Source organism: Squalius cephalus, assembly GCF_949319135.1.
Source record: "Squalius cephalus genome assembly, chromosome: 20".
Classification (NCBI taxonomy): Eukaryota; Metazoa; Chordata; class Actinopteri; order Cypriniformes; family Leuciscidae; genus Squalius; species Squalius cephalus.
The window spans coordinates 33,844,756-33,865,732 of record NC_137141.1 but is presented as its reverse complement, the minus strand read 5'-3'; the positions used below and the strand labels follow the sequence as shown (position 1 = coordinate 33,865,732).

Genomic DNA, 20,977 nt, shown 5'->3' with positions numbered 1-20,977 from the left:
CTCATGCGTTCGGCTGAGTCTGAGAATGTACTTGCACCTCAGAATGCTTTTATGGCACGAGATTAATGTAAACAACCACTGCAAACACCCTTGTAATTCGCTTCAACCTTTTGGACCATATGAATGATTATTTTATAGAAGGTTCAAGTGGTGTGTGTAAGGCATTGGAAGCCAGCAGATTACGGCTGTTTCTAAAGCACGCATTGCCATCTGCTGTTAAAAACTAAACTCAGAATCGCTTTGAGAGAAACGCGATGCAATCGGAAAAATTGGAATCGATCCAGAATCATTTCTTGATTCACGATGCATCGATATATTGCCCAGCACTATTGAGAATCATGATTTTTTTAGTTTCAAATAGAGATCATGATTCTCCCACAACTAAACAAAATAACATGTAATTTACTAGAGGTTTTGACAAAATGTCAATTGCTGTCTATTTAAAAAACGTTTAATTCATTTGAATTATTTAAAAATAATATCAGTTGAATGAACGATTCAATGACTCACTCATACTTGTTTTATTACTGGATGAACCTGCGTTTTTGAACGAATGAATGATTCAATGACAAATCCATTTTTAACAGTCACTTGTCGCCACCTACTGGTGGAACGCTGTAATCAAGGCAATCGCCATTTGTGGTGCAATGTTACTTTCAAAAGGTGATTTACTCCATTTTGATCGTTTCTGTAGACATCAGTGTTTACATCCGAATTAAGTGTTATTAGGATAATTAACATAATATTTGTAACACAGAAATAACGATACAGTGTAATTGGAAAGAGTGTTTGTGAAGCCGTTTCATCAGCGGCAGCCCGAACACAGATTTTAATGTTCTGGTGTGATTTTGTTAAAAGTTTAATAGACACAGGCCTCTCATTATCATTTTAGGAATGAGATCACATGGGTGTTTGAATCATAATCGCGATCTTTTAACTATTAATCGTGCAGCTCTAAAAAGCAAGTAGCTTAACAATTAGTGGTGGGGGAAAAAATCGATTCTGTTCAGTGTTGCGATATTTTGCGCACGCATTTATATCAATACAGTAGCTCAAAGTATTGCAATATTTAATTATAAAATGATCTGTTATACTTTCTGGTTTTCTCCATTGGTTTTCTCAGAGTTTACTCTGATAATTTACATTTGCGTATTACATCCACAAGGTGGCGCTTGTTGCGGTGCTTTGTTGTCGTGCATTCAACAGCAGTTTCTGTTACTCCATTGTGTCTGCTTTATGTTACTCTATTGTATTTAAATCATTTTAAGTTATGTGCTGGGAGCTCACCATTCATGTGAGAGGTCTCCTCAGAGAATAATTACGTCCTGTCCTGTAATGAGGTCCTGTGTCCTGAATGTTCAAGGACAAAGTTTCTGCACTTCAGTTAATGTGTAGAAGATAATGTTCACAGAATTAAATGTGACATTTGAAGTGAGTTGAGCAGTCTTATTTGCCAAATTTTTTGTAATGCCTTTGAACATGAATCGCAATATATCGCAGAATCGAATTGCAATACTTGTTGCATCGCAATATGTTAAGAATCGCAATAATATTGAATCGTGGCCAAAATATCGCAATAGGATCATTTTTGCCAATTCCCACCCCTATTAACAATATTAAACATAAATAAACATAAATAAACTTGACGGACTGAACAGAAGAAATGAACCGAAGAAGATTTCCACATCAAAGAAGGCGGAGCCTCAGAGCCACACCCACTTATTACGTAATCGGACCAATGGTAGTTTGTAGGCATTTACCAGAGCGGAGTTAGCAAGCCGTTTCAAACTCTTTTCGCTTGATTTTGTTCAAAATGACGTCACACCAGTTCGTTCATTGATTTCACTTGAAGTATATCTGATGCCTTTTTTTTTTTTTTTTAAAGGGGACATATCATGCTAAATCCACTTTATTAGCCCTTAAATGCATTTTGTTGTATATTTGGAGTGTTTAGAAGTACAGAAAAGATGAAATTATTCTCTTCAGGTGCTTCGTTGATATCTTTATATTCTGTTTTGGCCTTATTTTTCAACCTGTTCCGATTTTTCTGTTATCTATGACGTTTTGTGAACTATAATTTACGTCACAGTATTTGCAGCGGAACTGCCAAATAAGGACATTGACTTCCGGCCCAACACTTCGAGCAATCCGCCATTTTAATTTCTCGCTGCAATTTTGTAGTCCAAGCTAAAAGATGCAGAAGTTACGAGAGGGTAAGTTAAAATGTTCGGTTGTTGGATGTAGTAACCCACACGCTTCATTACACCGTCTAATGTAGATGAACTGCTGCGCTTGTGACAGGGCACATGTTTAACTGAAAGAACGAGCAGAGAGAGAGACCCGGTCGCGCACACGCACTCTCTCTCTCTTCGGAGCCAGGCGAAAGTGTAAACAAGACACCATCTCCAAACTAGACGCTGTCTTGCTCTCTCTCCCTCGCACATATTAATCAAAATAAATCGACACGGTGGTAAAAGGTCAGAAGACCAAAGTTTCATGTGTAAATACAGTAACACACCATTGCGATACATCCATATGAAGACGTTGTTCTGCAGGTTCGTCGTCTTCATTTTCATCTCGCTCCGGCTCCGACTCTGGCTCGAACATGTAAGGCTGGCTGACAAGTCTTCCGTTGTTGACATTTTGTTAATAACGTGTGAATAAAAAGTTTCTGTGCCTCTAGATAATCGTATCTCTGCCATCAAACTACAAAAATGGCCGAACGGGGTGGAGTTGAACCGAGTGTCACCTCTGCATCCTGGAGAAGGGGCGGGGTATGAAGTGTCTCAATTGTATTTAAAGAGACCGCACCAAAACGAGTTGCTCTCAGACGCACATCAGAAAAGGGGTAGAAAAGGGGCCTGTGGAGCTATAATAATGAGGAATTCAGACCCAAGCATTGCAGTTTCGCTTTATATAGACTACAAATGTATGATTTATATGTAAAAAGGAATTATTTAAAAGCATGATATGTCTCCTTTAATGTTACTACTAATAACAATTCCATGTTTGCAGAATGTTCCCTTAATGATTCAATAACCAATATTGAACTGGATGTTATAAGTTTTTATAACTTAATTAGCTAAACAATCTTAGAACATATTTTTGTTAGCTGGAATGTTAGTCTGGCTGAGGTTTCAAAAGCGACAGCTTTGGTTTTGGATTACGTGACCATTAGCTGTAAAAACAAAACGAAATCCATTTATAGGGTCTCCTATATGTGTGCCGACTGTGTAAAGGGCTGTTTTCACCTGCCGTCAGGGATTATCCCATAAACCCAGTCTGACAAAACACATCACGAGTAATACTGTGCTCGATCACATCTGTTCTGTTCTATTAAACATAAACGCTACATGTTCAACACAGCTATCTTTGTTTTAAGGATCAGACTGATAGATGAAGTCCCTGGATCCAGTTAACACACACAGATCAATATTCGCCCCGGGTCTTCATGCAAACAGAAACAGATAGTCTAGAGAAGCATTTATTCTCAAAGACAATCAGTTAAATATGACCCTGGACCACTAAACCAGTCACATGGGTCAATTCTTTGAAATTGAGAATTATACATAACCTGAAAGCTGAATACATAAGCTTTCCATTGACGTATGGTTTGATGGATATGACAATATTTGGCTGAGATACAACTATATGAAAATATGGAATCTGAGGGTGCAAAAAAATCGAAACATTGAGAAAATCTCCTTTAAAGTTGTGCATTTATGTGCTGCATTCACTCACAAAAATAAATGTTTTATACATTTACGGTAGGAAATTTACTAAATATCTTCATGGAACATGATCTTTACTTAATATCCGAATGATTTTTGGCATAAAAGAAAAATTGATAATTTTGACCCATACAATGTATTGTTGGATATTGCCACAAATAAACCCATGCGACTCGAGACTGGATTTGTGATCCAGGGTCACATATTACAGATATAAAACGGGGCTGAATGATGTTGCAGTCAAGTCAAGGAGAATCAGAGGTGGTTAGTGCTTTTGTTGGTTTTCACACAAACCATCTCATCTCTTCCCAGGCGTGTCGGGTCGATCTCCTCCAGGCTGAACGCTGTGTGTTTCTCCTCTGTTCAATCATTTAACATCTAACAGGCTCCTAGGAAAACATGCTCTTTTTCAGGAGAAAAGACTTTTGCTGAAGATACTATATTTACAAATATCATGAGGATTTATATACATTTTTGAGATATACCCAGCTAACAGAAAATGTTCTCAGAACTTGTTCTGGCAACATCAACAGAACGTTCGTTCAAAGTCATCTGGCCTTTATTAATGTTTTCAAAATTGTTATTTATACATCGTTCATGGAACGTTTTTTCTTAATCTTCATCTTAAGATTTTGGAACGTTCAGAGAATATTCAAAAGTAACATTCCCATAATGTGTGAAGAATGATCAAATGGAATGTCGCATAAACAGAACAAAACTCTTTTTAAACATTAAAAAAACTGGATGTTTTGAATGTTCAGAAGACATTCAGAAATAATGTTTTCATAACTTAATGTGAACATTAGCAAAACGTTATTAGAACATATTTTTGTTCATCTTACTATAAAAACACTCATAAAAGCTAAGTTTATTGAACTGCTAATACAACTTATTAAATTAAATTATGACTGGTGCAAAAACTTTTCTGACATTTATAAGTGGAGTTTTTTTTTCATGTAAAAACGGTTTTCACAGAAATCGCTATAAATCTCACAAAAAATTACGAAGAAACGACAAGTAACACATTCAATTAAACATGAAATTTTATAGGAGAAAGACTGACATTTTCTTGTAAAACGCAGCCCAATAATCTTCACAGTGTTCATAACAAAAGTAATGAACCCCTTTAAATGCAATGAATTATTAAATCCTTTTAAAATGACCAAAAGATTAATTACCTGAACTAAACTAGAAACTTAAAATGATATAAGATATACAAGGTCAGTCACCGTCCTTGCCTTTCCTCAGCAGCAAGAAGACAATGGATGTTTTCCTGAACATCAGAGAGAGAGAGAGAGAGAGAGAGAGAGAGACAGAGAGAGAGAGAGAGACAGACAGAGAGAGAGACAGAGAGAGAGAGAGAAAGACACAGAGAGAGAGAGAGAGACAGAGAGAGAGAGAGAGAGAGAGACAGAGACAGAGAGAGAGAGTGCAGTCCTTCAGTGTGATGGGAGGTCAGCTTCTTTCTTTTCTTTTATCAAGTTAATGCTCTTTGAACCCAAAGGCACGGGCCAGAGGCCTTCATCGTTCCCTGTCTGTCATTTAAAGGGCAGGCAGAATGAGTAAGCCCTAATTGAGCAAATATACTTCATTTCACATGCGAGCATACACACACACACACACACACACACACACACACACACGGCTGCCGATAGCTGTGTTCTCAAGCACAAAATATCCTTCGATGTACAGGAGGAGCAGACAAAAGAAGATGCGCATGTCAGAGATAAAGTTCTCTTTGCTGATTAAAAATGCTGACAGTGAATCAGTAGATATGTCTCTGTTGGACTTTCTATTTTAAGAACAAAGATGACTTGATATTTCTTTTGCTTTAAGGCAATGCAACACATTTCAGCCAGCTTTAATGCAACAAAAGGAACAAAAATAGAAATGCATAAAAGCATATTCTTTGGTATAATTGAAAAACAACCCAATACATTTCACTTTCAATAGATTTTTGTATCATGATAGTAGTATTGTATTCTTTGGAGTAATCATAAATTAATATAGTAATCATTCAGAGACATGTATGTATATAAAGTATCATAGTATTATGCAATAATGTAATCATGGTATCACCACAGTGTTGTTTTCTTCAGAGTTTGGATCCAAAATTCTGGCAAATGATTGAATAATGTAGTGATTTGCATCTATATTCATTTTAAAATATCAATTTGTAAAAAATAAAAAAAAACTTTTAACGTTTACTTAAGGTATTCGTTTTAATGCATTATATATTGTCATAAATAATTATATTTGCTGATTCCTTGTTATATCTGAAATTGGTTGTTTGAAATTGTGATGTGTTTTAATGCATTATATTGTCTGTGTAACAACGAATAGAAGTACTATAATGTATTATAATTATAAATCACCTTTTAAAAGTAACTTCAAATAAAGATGGTATCAATTACATCGTTACACCAGTAGGTGGCGACAAGAGACTGTTAAAAATGTGTTTGTCATTGAATCATTGATTCAAGAGATTCTTTGGAAAACGCAGATTCATCCAGTAATGAAACAAGTGAAGTATTTATGAGTGAGTCATTGAATCATTCATTCAAGAATTTGTTCAAAAATGCTGATTAATCCAGTAATAAAACAAGTAGTATTTATGAGTGACTCATTGAATCATTGATTCAAGAGATTCGTTGAAAAACACAGATTCATCCAGTAATGAAACAAGTGAAGTATTTATGAGTGAGTCATTGAATCACTCACTATTCAAAATAATTCTCTATTTTTTTTTTATAGATTGCAGAACTTAGCATTTTGTCAAAACTTCTAGTAAATGATGTGTTATTTTGTTTAGTGATTATAAAATAAAAAAATCGTGATTCTCAATTTCTCCAGAATAATGCAGCTCTAGTGTTAACTAATTAGTTTTTTCCTTTTTCTTCATATTTCTGTGTTTTGAAAGGTCTCTGCTGTAGTATCTGACAATGTTTCGCAAAAAGAAGAAGAAGAGACCGGAGATTTCGGCACCGAAGAACTTTGAGCATCGTGTTCATACGTCTTTCGACGCAAAGCGAGGGGTCTTCGTCGGCCTTCCCACACAATGGCAGAGTTTAATAGAAAACCTCCGGAGACCCAAACCAATGGTGGACCCGTCCAGGATAACACCGGTGGAGCTCAAACCAAAGAAGGTCAGAATTACATCTCTTACGTTAAGAAATATCCCACAATGCACCATTTCAGTTTACTTTCATTTGATTGGAAAACCATCCGTACCGCCCTAAGCAACTGCATAGGAAAGCATTAAGAGCCTGGGCCAACAGATGTGTATAACTCTTATAGGGGTGTGATGGTTAGCATATAACCGTGAGACCGACGGTTATAGTTGAACACCGTCATTAGATCTCTATAACCGCCAAAACCGTGTTATTAAAATATTTTTTACAAACATTTTTTATCATAGAGAATGTTTAAATACTAATTAAAAACAATTGTTAACAGTCTGTTTCATTAATGGTCTACGTCGTTTCCAACTGTATTTGATTCTTTGCCAAGCGACCGCCAATCATTTGAGATAGAAATAAAAGCTATGATATAGTGATGTGCCATCATTATGAGATTTATTAAACAAATGAAAAACATTTGCAATAATAAACATTAGCAATGAACATTTGCAATCGGGAGACATGATTTTTACCACTTCATTAAGTTTTGCTTTGTAGAAAGCCTTTCTTTAAAGCAAATTTCGTTTTGTACAAATTGTATCTTAATATTAATAAATGTTTCATCAACCAATTGCATGTATTTAATAAATAAAAAGCAAATATAGGAGACAATATAATAACCGTGACTTGGAGGCTCCGATGCGCCGCGCTCACTTGCATTGCATTGTGAAGTTGAACTAGAGCGCATCTCATCGTAAATGAATGAAACTCAGTGTAGGCCTATGCCTCATACATTAGCATTAAATATCTTTGCTGCATCCTTTCTAGAACAGACAAGGGCTTTCTTGCGGCTCGCATCAGCAGAGCATTGCATCGTCCATAGACCGCAAAACAATCAGCGGATGGTGGGCGGGTGCGGCTTTGAAATCTGGTCAAAAAAACGTTGGTGCGGATGATGAGTTTAGTGATGCGGTTGCGGAAGAACTAATACCCCATCCGCGTATCTCTATTGATAACAACATTGAACACTACACAAATATTAATTTTATTCAAACTAAGTTGTCCTGTAACAGACGAACGTCACGAACGTCGCAAACCCTAGTAACACTACTCTGTTTTGTCAATTTGAATTGGTTCGTTCACTAAATGCAAAATGTCTCATTCAGCCAATAAATTCATCAAGGCAACTGGTTTATTCAGCAGATATTTCAATTAGTATTATAATCATTTGGTAACTATAGCTATTTTATACATTTAATCTATCTTAGTTTCTAATAGTGATGTGCGCTTTCAAAACCTTTGTGAATCATTTGTTTCGAAGCAGTGATTCGGAGCGTGATGATTTCAGTAAACGAGACGTTGTTTTTGAAATCGCAATGGTCCGCTGTTGTAATGCATTATATACTGTCATAATTATATTTGCTGATTCCTTGTTACATCTGAAATTGGTTGTTTGAAAGTGTGATGTGTTTTAATGCATCATATTTTCTGTGTAACAACGAATAGAAGTATTATAATGTATTATAATTATAAATCACCTTTTGTAAGTAACTTGACTCTTCAAATAAAGATGGTATCAATTACATCGTTACACCAGTAGGTGGCGACAAGAGACTTAAAAACGGGTTTGTCATTGAATCATTCATTCAAGAGATTCGTTGAAAAACACTGATTCATCCAGTAATGAAACAAGTGAAGTATTTATGAGTGAGTCATTGAATCATTCATTCAAGAGATTTGTTCATTCATCCGTGAATCCATAAACCAGCGTCTATATGGATTTGACCTGATCTCAGATCTTTTTTTATAAATTTGTAGACATTTTAATGACACATTTGTGTAAGAGCTGTAATTAAAAGCCTCGTACTGGGCTGATTAACCAAGCTCTCCATAAAAAATAATAATAAAACAAGCCCTACAATTTAATAAAATAACACAGATTATAAAGACACTTGATATTTAATGGCATCAGATGATTTGTTAATTGCATTTAATAGTGTTTTTATGCATGTTTGGGCTCAAGCTCGAGCAAACTTGAGCTTGGGAAAGGCGCTTTATAAATAAAACACTATTATTATTATTATATATTATTATTATTTTAGCTGTATTTACACTGTTCTGACCAGCAGGTCAAGCAATTGATTCAAAGGTTCAAAAAGCTTAGTTTCTGAAGACACATTCACTTTACAAAGCAGAGATATCTGGGGATGAAGTGTTCAGACCTCAACACTTGACACACAAACCTCAAGAGTGCTAACAATCAACAAAAGTAAAAAGATGAGCTCTTTATATCACAACACAACAGATAACTAACAATAATGTCAGCAAACAGCGAAACAATAATCCTATAACACAAACCGCGTCATTTATTCATGCTGCAGTGCATGCTGGGAACTCACAAACCATTAACATCTCAGCAATATTGCTCAAATTAAAACTCTTTAAACTAACAGTTTTAATGCACATGACCTGTAAATGAATGATTATTCCAGCACCCTCCTCAATCTGTCGGCAGAGCATCTTCATTGGTTCCAGTTTGGGCTTTCGGCTCACTTGGGACGAGGCTTGAATTTAAGTAGAGAATGCAGGTCTTAATCTTATTTCAGAGACTTGCTTTCCAGGCTTTGCGGCGGTGCGTTTCCCCTCGAGGGAAGGTAACGGCGCTCAGAAACACATGTTTTTTCCTCTGTCACATTGGCTTCTTATCTATCACAGGCCTCAACTAACAGCCCTGCTGTGAACACCGATTCAGAGCGCCGAATCCTCGGAGGGAGAAAAGATTTATTACCTCACGCTGGCAATTAATAATGATGCATGCGGGCCGCCACCACAGCGAGACTCAGGCGGAAAAACTGCAACTCTGAGCAAAAGAGCCAAGCTCTCTAACATCTGAAGATCTCTGCTCTTCTGTGCATGAACACATGCTTACATAGAGCTCTGAATTACTTCATGAATGTGATCTCAGAGTGTTTGATGGTAAAATCAAATGCATTTTGAATGAATGATTTTCAAAAGATACATTTACTTGAAAAGCAAAATTACTTTAAGTCGCCCTGTGGTGTAAATCCAGCTTTTAATGTTGTTTATATGTCTATGTGGAGTTTTTAATATGCTTTAATAGAAATGTGTAAATTCATAAGTCGACAGCATTGCTGAGTATTTCTCCTTAAAACTGCAGTGAACCAAAGACAGTCTCAAAAACACGCTTTGAAATCGCTGGTGTTTCTGACGTCACAAACTACCTTGTAACCAATCAGATCAACGTGTGATCGTCAACCAGTGGATCTCTGAGCTGAGTGAGTGAGTGGAGGCGGGGCTCATTTGCATATTCATAGAGCTGCGCATACTAAATGAGGAAAGGGTGTTGAGTTACATTCAAGATGTTTTAAGGCATGACGTTTTGTTTTGTTTTTCCCAGGTAAAAACATTTAAATATGTAATTTTGGAGTTTTAAGGGATAAAATGATTAACTACAGGGAGACTTTAAGATATTAACTGAAAATGAAGTGAGTTTATGCTTTAAACAAAAACAAATATGGGGCCAATGGGGTAAAAAATTTTTTATGTTTTCCATTTTGAATCAAGTTTTCACTTTTCCCATTTTGGTCAATTTTTCAGAAAACAAACAAGACAAAACTAGATATCTTTATGTTTAGAGATCTGTACTGAAAAAAAAACCAAGACAAAAATGCTAAATAGGAAGCTCATGTTATCAAAATGGGCTGTGCACCTTCATTTGTGGATGTTGTTAGCCACCAGTTGTCCTTTCTCTTCTCTTTCTCTCTCCGTCTGTTGTTGAATATGTGCCCCGTCCTGAGCTCGTGTCTCTTCTGTCAAAACCTCTGTGAATAAAGCACACGACAGCTGTCAGTAAATACTGCAAATATAAAATACAGACATTTGAATGTCATGTCTTTTCTAAGAAGTGTAAGCATTGTGTCCTCGATATATAATTTATTGGGTCATTGTTAGGAAGCAGAGCCATTTGTGCCTTCCTTTGTTATAAAGTGTTTTTGTTTTGTTATTCATTTTTTTTTTTCATTATAATAAAAAAGTGAGCTGCAAACCGGACAGACAAATGGATATAATTTGTATTTTTTCCTTTCACATTTTTTGCTGTTCACATTCGTCACAGCTTATGTGTTCAAAATTTTACTTTGCTTTGGTCTTTATTTTCAAGAAAATAAATCTGTCCATCATTTAGAAATTACATTTTTGCAGCTCTTTCTTTTTTTTATTATAATGGGAATAAAACAGCAACAAAACCAGCGAGTTATGTAATCAGATTACCTTTTCAAGGAAGTAGTGAAATAACATATTACTTTTGAATTTCCAACAAAATATTCGAGTTACTTTTTCAAATAAGTAATTTGTTTTCCTATTTATTGACTGACAGCTCTCTTGTCCACATGTTGAGAGGCGTTGTGTGAAAACATTATGGTTATTGTAGTTCTAGACTATGACTTTACACGACACCCGTTTTCAACTAAAAACGTAAAACTTGTTATACGTTTTTATAATGTGAGCAGGCATTTACTCATCTCACTTACAGATTTAGTATTCCTCAAAATAAATAAAAACAGTGAGATGCAAACTGCAGTAATTAAGTTAAATAATACAAATATACTTTATGTATTTAATCTCACTTTATTTACCTGTGTCTTTGCTGCTGACATTGATGATTCAATTGAACCATATGAATAAGCAAAAATGAGTCAAATTTGTGTTTCATGTGCTTCTCCTGTGTCCTATTCTTCTGTGACCCAGAGTGGCAGCACAGCTGAAAGGTTTGTTTGAGCGGCGCCCTCTGCTGTACAGGTGTGAATCTGCATTTCCTTCAGCTTGAGGCTTATTCATTTAACTTTTGGTGTGAAAGGACCTTTACATTTGCCAAAAATAGAACATCAGGCACAAGAAGAGTTTCTTTCCTCTGGCCATCTACCTCATGAACAGTTAAATGCCCCACTGGGCAATAATCATGTGCAATACACAACACTATTTATACTTATATTTATTTAGCGTACCATACCTCTTATTCACATTCCCGTGCATCCGTATATAACATACCTGTACATTGTCTATTTTGAATTTTGTGTATTTTTATATATATATTTATTTTTATTATCGGTGTTTTGTTGCTGTCATTCTGTCTGTGAACTGGAAGCTTCTGTCACCAAGACAAATTCCTTGTGTGTGTAAAATAAACCTATTGCACACTTAGCAATAAAGCTCATTCTGATTCTGATTAAAAAAACAAAAAAGCAAGCCCAGCCTAGGTGAGAAAAATAACGTAACACTGCTTTCCATTAAAAAAGTATCTAAGTAACCCAATTAGTTACTTTTTAGGGAGTAACACAATATTGTAATGCATTACCTTTAAAGTCCCCCTGCAGTCAATCATTTTATCTCGTAAAACTCATCTTTGATCACCAAAATGACATATTTAAATGGTTTTCCTTGAAAAAAAATTATTCGTGCCTTAAAATATCTTGAATGTAACTCGACACCCTCGCCTCATTTAGTATGCACGGTTCTATCAATATGCAAATGAGCCCCACCTCCACTCACTCCCTCAGCTCAGAGATCCACTGGTTGACGATCACACGTTGATCTGATTGGTTACAAGGTAGTTTGTGACGTCAGAAACACCAGCGATTTCAAAGCGTGTTTTTGAGACTGTCTTTGGTTCACTGCAGTTTTAAGGAGGAAACACTCAGAAATGGTGTCGACTTATGAATTTACACACGGTTTGTCTTAAAGCGTATTAAAAACTCCACACAGACATATAAACAACTTTAAAAGCTGGATTTTCACCACAGGGGGACTTTAAAAGTAACTTTCGTTATAAAGAAAACTTTATAACAATCATGTAATACATTCATATCATCTGTAAATGAATACAAAATCATCAAAAATGAACAAAACAGGCTCTTTATTTGCAAGAACAGAAATCCTCAGATAGCTCAGACGAGTCATTCAGTGCTTCTCAAACACAAATCAGCCAGAAATAGGCTCCTCAGGGGAAAGTGTGATTTTGAGTTCATCCGCACCCAGGTGAATTCACACGCTCTTTAAATAGCGCCGCGTTTCACTTCGCATTAATCATAAACCGCCTCCCCTCTTCCCCAGACCATCGTGCGAGGCACCATGATCGGCCACGGAGACTACATCTCAGCCATGCTGTCCGACATGAGCCGGCTGTCCGTCACCAGCTCCAACTCCCTGCGCAAGAGCAGCCCGTCGGCACGCAAGCGAGCGCAGTCGCTCGGCCGTCTGGGCGAAGTGAACGAGGCCGACGCCTATCAGTATGAAGGACTGGACGAAGCCGAATCGCACTGGGGCGACAAGTCACGAAACATCCACAGCGAGAGCAGCACGCCGTACATGGGCTTGAAGAAGAGCGTCATGCTTCAGCCCAACGGCGTCCTTCCCAGGGCCAAATCCACTTATGAGGTTAGCATGAGCATTTTGGAAGGGGCTCCACCCCATCCCACCCTCCCTGCGCCTCCACCGCCCCCTTTCCCCGTCCCTCCACCGCCCCGATCCATGTATCTCGGTGGAGACATCGGGAGCCCCACTGAGAGGCTCATGATGAGACGAGAGTTTCCCATCGTGTTCGCACACAACCACAGGCCCATGACCTGTTTCTACAGCCCCACGATGCCCATGCAGCATCCGCACGGAGACAGTCTCACGCCGGACATGAGGAGCGCTAACAGACTGCTGGTCCACCCGCAAAACAGCCCTGGGAGACCCTACTCCTCATATGACCTGAAGGTAAACACAAGTCTGACATTTATGTGGCCAACAGGCTCCTACATGTAATCATTTAGCAGATGCTTTTATCCAAATGAGAAGAGCAATAGAAGCAGTTAAACTAACAATAGGACAACAATATGTGACCCTGGATGACAAAACCAGTCTCGAGTCGCACAAGTTTATTTGTGGCAATAGCCAACGATACATTGTATGGGACAAAATGATAGATTTTGCTTTTATGCCAAAAATCATTAGGATATTCAGTAAAGATCATGTTCCATGAAGATATTTAGTAAATTTCCTACCGTAAATATATAAAACATGTATTTCTGTGAGTGAATGCAGCACAATCGTGAACATAAATGCACAACTTTAAAGGAGATTTTTTCAATGTTTCGATTTTTTTGCACCCTCAGATTCCAGATTTTCAATAGTTGTATCTCGGACAAATATTATGCTATCCTAACAGACATACATCAATGGAAAGCTTATTTATTCAGCTTTCAGAAGATATATAAATCTCAATTTCAAAAAAATTTACCCATGTGACTGGTTTTGTGGTTCAGGGTCACATATGTAAGTTCTGTGACCCTTTCCAGTTTAGTCTAACACAGTATATGTTGTTGTTTCTTTTATATATATATAGTAGTCAACATTTGAAGTGGATATAATACCAGTTCTTGTCTTAGGACAACTTTGATGACCTTTTTTTGATCCACTTCAAATGTTGACTACTGTAGATATAGAGTAGAAGAGAAGAGAAAAGAAAGTGTTAGTATTAATGAATCAAGTGTTGTTCATGATTTGTTAGGGTGTATTTTTATAAATTCTGTCACAATTTCCGCCATGGAATGTTCATTTAGAGTTCTGAGTTTACATCTCGCAAATCTGTCATTTTTCCTTTATCGTTCACATCAGCGGTAAGAACCCGAACTCCATCAGGTGACGAAAAACCTTGGGAGAAACCAGTCTCAGTCGGGGGGGCCAGTTCTCCTCTGGTCAAATTAACCAACAACATGGAACATGGAATTCTGAGTTTACATATTGGAATTCTTTTTTCCCAACTTTTTGACCTGACCTGACCACATACACATGCAGAGCTCTGAGCAAAAAAGTCAAAATTGTGAGCTATAAACTCAGAAGGTCAGAAGACAGAGTTTTTTTTATTGTTAATCTGTGGCAGAAACAAGCTTCCATACTCATTTTAAAGACTTTTACCTAATTAAAATGGTGAACATGCAATTGCCTGTTTAGGAAAAAAGTATAAAAATACACCCTAACAATCATGAACTTATTGAATTTGTTAAACATTGAACGTTGTTGATGTGTGAACACAGGCCGTCATGAGTTTGTGTATTTTCTGATATTAGAAATGTCCTTTTTTTATTATAATGAAAACAAAGATAAAAAAAAAAAACACGTAATCATAATAATCACTTTATGATAAAAAAACAATGAATGAAAAAATATATACATTCATATAAATATGCATATGTATATTTTGCACATTTTATTCATATAAATATGCATCTCATCCGTTTGTCTCTATGCTCACCATGGCTGCCTTTATTTGATCAAAAATACAGTAAAAACTGAAATATTACTACAATTTAAAGTAACTGTTTTCTATGTGAATATGTGTTAAAATGTAATTTATCCCTGTGAATTTTCAGTATCATTACTCCAGTCTTCAGTATCACGTGCCGATTTGCTCTGATTTAATTCAAAATCTATATAAAAAAAATCAAATAATAATTTTATTCAGCAAGGATTAGGGATGCACGACCACCATATCGGTATCGGCCGATATATGTTCATTTTTAATGTTATCGTTATCGGCCCGATAAGAAAATTTGGTATTATTTCCTTCAGCTGGGACACTTCAGATTCGTACTGTCCACCATGATGGTTTTAAAATGCTTGAAATATGATTGAAATCACTTAAAAAAAGGAAAATACAATTCAGTGCAACATGTGCAGCACAAGTCTGTCATATCGGCTACATAAAATCATAAAAAGAACATTACAATTGTGTGTTTGGGTCATGGATTTTAATGGTGAGACTCTCAGGCTCTCAAAAGTTATAACAAAAGTATAGCAATTTGGATTTAGATTTTTGGGCCAATATATCGGTTATCGGCTTTCAAATATAAAGAATTATCGGTTATCGGTATCGGTCAAAATGTTCATATCGGTGCATCCCTAGTCACTTTGTAAAGCGTTTGTCGGATGAATGCATGTTAAAGGATTAGTTCACTTTCAAAAAAAATATTGCTGATAATTTACTCATCCCGATGTCATCCAAGATATCCATGTCTTTCTTTCTTCAGTCGAAAAGAAATTCAGGTTTTTGAGGAAAACATTCCAGGATTTTTCTACACAGAATGGACTTCAATGGCAACTAACTATTCCAGTGTTCAAAGAAGGTTCAAATGTCCGTCTCAATGCAGCTTCAAAGTCTCGACACGATCCCAGTCGAGAAATAAGAGTCTTATCTAGCGAAACGATCGGCCATTTTCTAAAAAAAAAAAAAAGGTTTAACCACAAATGCCTGTCGTGTACCATCTCTGAGATGTGCGACGCATTGCGTCATCACGTTGGAAAGGTCACGTCACGTCATCTATCTAAGTTATTTGTCTGTGTACTCCGGTTCAAAAACGTAGGGAAGGGCGAAAAACTCCCTCTCATTTTCTCCTCTAACTTCAAAATCATCCAACGTCTTTGTTTTAATTTATTATTATTATTATTTTTATTTTTTTCGTGACCTTTCCAACGTGATGACGTAATGCGTGGCGCATCTCAGAGATGGTACAAGACGGGCATTTATGGTTAAAAAGGTATATATATATATTTTGTTTTAGAAAATGACAGATCGTTTCTCTAGATAAGACCCTTATTTCTCGACTGGGATTGTGTCGAGACTTTGAAGCTGCATTGAGACTGACATCTGAACCTTCTTTGAACATTTGTATAGTTGGTTGCCATTGAAGTCCATTCTGTGTAGAAAAATCCTGGAATGTTTTCCTCAAAAAACCTGAATTTCTTTTCGCCTGAAGAAAGAAAGACATGGATATCTTGGATGACATCGGGGTGAGTAAATTATCCGCAATATTTTTTTTGAAAGTTAACTAATCCTTTAATGAGCAAAGCAGGTTAAAGCAGAAGCTTACTTCTGTTTGTCCTTATGTTTCCCTCGTCCATGACTCAGGCGGACGCAGCCATGAGACACCAGCCGGGATACTTGCACAGCGGCACCAGCAGTCCTCTCATGAGCGGCAGCCGGCCACACAAAACCGTCCGTTCCTCCTCCAGCTACACCATCGGACTCTCCCCCAACATCAGTTATCGGCCCAGCGGTCCAGACCCCTTCATGAGGCACTCGGGCTGCCCGAACCCAGGCCTTTACCCCAGACAGGACAGTCCGTCGCAGCCCCGACCGTCTCCCACCGGCTCCCTGGCCAACAGTCCTCCGGGAACCTGTTCTCCTGCGTTCAGACCGCCGCTACACCCCTCGCCCCGCCCGCCCCCCGACCCTCCTAAAGTCACGCATGAGCAGTTCAAGGCCGCGCTGCAGATGGTGGTGGATAAAGGCGACCCGCGCTCGTACCTGGAGAACTTCGTGAAGATCGGAGAGGGGTCCACGGGTGTGGTGTGCATCGCCCGCGAGAAACACAGCGGACGCGTGGTGGCCGTCAAGATGATGGACCTCAGGAGACAACAGCGCAGAGAACTGCTCTTCAACGAGGTGAAACAAAGATCATTATAATGAGTTATATAGATCCCGAGCACATAACCAATCAAAAAATGTAGGAATTCGGGAAGCTCTCTGATTGGTGGATCTCACATCACATCACAATTCTACCCTTACAGTATATTTTACAGTAAGTCCCCCTATAGTCAATAATTTTTATCCCTTAAAACTCATCTTTGATCACCAAAATTACATATTTAAAAGTTTTTTACCTTGAAAAAAAATCGTCAAGCCTTAAAATAGCTTGACTGTAACTCGACACCCTCGCCTCATTTAGTATGCGCGGTTCTATGAATATGCAAATGAGCCCCGCCTCCACTCACTCACTCAGCTCAGAGATCCACTGGTTGACGATCACACGTTGATCTGATTGGTTACAAGGTAGTTTGTGACGTCAGAAACACCAGCGATTTCAAAGCGTGCTTTTGAGACTGTCTTTGGTTCACTGCAGTTTTAAGGAGGAAATACTCAGCAATGGTTTGTTTGTTTGCTTTTGTTTGGTTCTTGGTAATCTATTTGCAATCTGTGTGTTCCGCGAGACACATATAACTTTTCTGTTATGAATTCATCACACGGAGAACAAGACTGTGCTCTTGAATAACTAAATCCATAGGCTTACTGAGTGTTGTTGGATGCAAATATTTGGGCAGAAACACACTGGCAGAAACATAAATTGATATAGAATGTATATAATAAAAAACAACCTCAATATTGATTTGATTTAAATGCAAATATCATGCATTTGCTGTCTATGAAAACTCCATTGAATGGCCATTTATGAGTATCTTGTTATAATGCATCACAAAGTAAAATAAAAGCATAACTGATCTGACCATGTTGTTGATTTGACAGTGTTTTGCAGTGATCCGACTGTGGGTCTGTGTTCACAGGTGGTGATTATGAGAGATTACCAGCACAGGAACGTGGTGGAGATGTTTAAGAGCGCTCTGGTGGAGGAGGAACTCTGGGTAATCATGGAGTATCTGCAGGGAGGAGCTCTAACAAACATCGTGTCTGAAACCAGGTGTGAAAGCTGAACGCTTACATAAAGTAGCGACAACCTCATCATTTCTCTAGGAACGCCTCTTCCTTCTGTTTCATGAAAGTGGAGAAAAGTGGGTTTCTTAGTTGATTGAGGTCAGAAGCATGGGTGTATATAATATAATATAATATAATATAATATAATATAATATAATATAATATAATATAATATAATATAATATAATATAATATGAAATTATGATATGATATGATATGAAATAATATAATATGATATAATATAATATAATATAATATAATATAATATAATATAATATAATATAATATAATATAATATAATAAGGGCTGTCAAACGATTAATCGCGATTAATCGCATCCAAAATAAAAGTTTGTGTTTACATAATTTATGTCTGTGTACCAAATATAATTATTTTCTATATATAAATACACACTATGCATATATATATTTAAGAAAATGTGTTATTTATATATAAAATATTTATATATAATATAAATTATATATAATATAAATATAAATATATATACACAGTATATACATGCAAATATTTCTTAAATATATACATGCATGTGTGTGTATTTATATATAGAAAATAATTATACACCGTACACACACATGTATTATGTAAAAACAAACTTTTATTTTGGATGCGATTAATCGCGATTAATCGTTTGACAGCCCTAAATATAATATAATATAATATAATATAATATAATATAATATAATATAATATAATATAATATAATATAATATAATATAATATAATATAATATAATATAATATAATATTATATAATATTATATGATATGAAATTATGATATGATATGATATAATATGATATAATATGATATGATATGATATGAAATAATATAATATAATATGATATGAAATGATATGATATGATATGATATGATATGATATGATATGATATAATATAATGTGATATAATATAATATAATATAATATAATATAATATAATATAATATAATATAATATAATATAATATAATATAATATAATATAATAATAATTTGCAATAATAATAATAATATTAATACAATATGATAAATATAATAATTTGCAACCAGTTATTGGTTAAAAGATTGTGTAGACAGAAAACATGCAATGATGAATCATTCACAATAAGACAGGGAACATGATCACACTGCAAAAAAGGCTTTTCTTACTTAGTATTTTTGTCATGTTTCCAGTCCAAATATCTAAACATTCTTAAATCAAGAAACATTTATTAGATAAGTAAAATGACATAAGAAATTATATCTTGTTTTCTAATAATAATAAAAAGAAAATCAAAATTAAGTACGTGGAGTAAGAAAAATAATCATGTTTCCATTTGAATTGATAATTGCTAATTTTGCTTGTTTAAAAACTTGTTTAAAACTCATTTAATCTTTTTTTTTTTTTTTTTTTTAGAAAACAAGATCTAATTTCTTATGTCATTTTACATCTGGTAAATGCTTCTTGATTTAAGATTTGTAGATATGAAGACTTCAGATGCAAAAGCCTCTAAGTGCCATCTGAAATTTCCTTCTAGAATGATCATTTTTATCAAGCTCGTATGTTTAAGTTCAGTAATTTCACTTAAATGACAATTAATAGGTCATTTTCATTGCCATATTAGTGAAATTACTGAACATAAACATACAAGCTTGATAAAAATGATCATTCTAGAAGGAAATTTCCGATGGCACTTACAGGCTTTTGCATCTGAACTCTTCATATTTGGATTGGAAACAAGACAAAAATACTAAGTAAGAAAATGATTTTTTTGCAGTGTAGAGTTCGTTTCTTATGTTTTAATGTGGATTCAGAGAACTGTGACGTCACTGTGACTGTGATTCTGCTGTGAGGATGAGTGCGAGATAAGATCGGGTTGCTCTGCTTGTAGTTCCTGCAAACACTAATCCCATGTTGTATTATTGTAGTGTTTTCTTCAAACCACAAGATGGTGATGCACAGTAACTCAGTGTTCTGCTGTGTGTCTCCTGCATGTGTTCAGACTTCACTCAGATGAGCAGATGCTGGGATGACATGGCAGGGGAATCTGATTAGCGCTTTAATTAGTTTGGTAAATGCATCTCTCTCTTTGTCTGATGAAGGACTAGATTTACACGAGTCCACACACACGCGCGGCATTGCAGAAGGACGAGATCTGACCTGAACGGAGAGCATTGAGCGGGACGTGTTTGCAAACATGATTGATTTTGCACACAGTGCCAGAGGACAGAAGACATCTGAGAGTAGAGCAGATTCAGTTCAGTTTAGCAGCGTTCGTGTTCAACATTAGCCTTCAAGAGTTCAGTTTTTTGACATGAACAAATTGATAAGCCTGCATTTCAAAAAGTTTTTTTTCTAGACAAGCAAAATCTGCATTTACAAATCTATATATCAATAATATACAACTAATAATAATAAAAAATTTAAGAAAACATTCCTTTACAGCAGGCTAAAACCTAATAGCATAAATATACAAAAGTTTATTAGTTAACAAATTAAATGGGCTAAATAATATATATATATATAAATTATAAAATAAAATAATTTTCAAGCTTATTTGAAGACTTTTTGTTTGACAAGCA

At 36.0% G+C, this 20,977-nt stretch overlaps 1 protein-coding gene across 1 annotated transcript in view; it reads left to right on the top strand.

Moving 5' to 3' along the window:
* Positions 1-20,977, top strand: part of pak6 (p21 (RAC1) activated kinase 6) — a 43,356-nt gene that overhangs the window by 15,434 nt on the left and 6,945 nt on the right. The window contains exons 2-5 of the mRNA XM_079852829.1: positions 6,652-6,877; positions 12,980-13,627; positions 16,818-17,354; positions 18,251-18,384. Of these exons, the coding sequence (XP_079708955.1) occupies positions 6,674-6,877; positions 12,980-13,627; positions 16,818-17,354; positions 18,251-18,384 (1,523 nt within the window). The 5' untranslated portion in view covers positions 6,652-6,673. The remainder of the gene's footprint in view (positions 1-6,651; positions 6,878-12,979; positions 13,628-16,817; positions 17,355-18,250; positions 18,385-20,977) is intronic.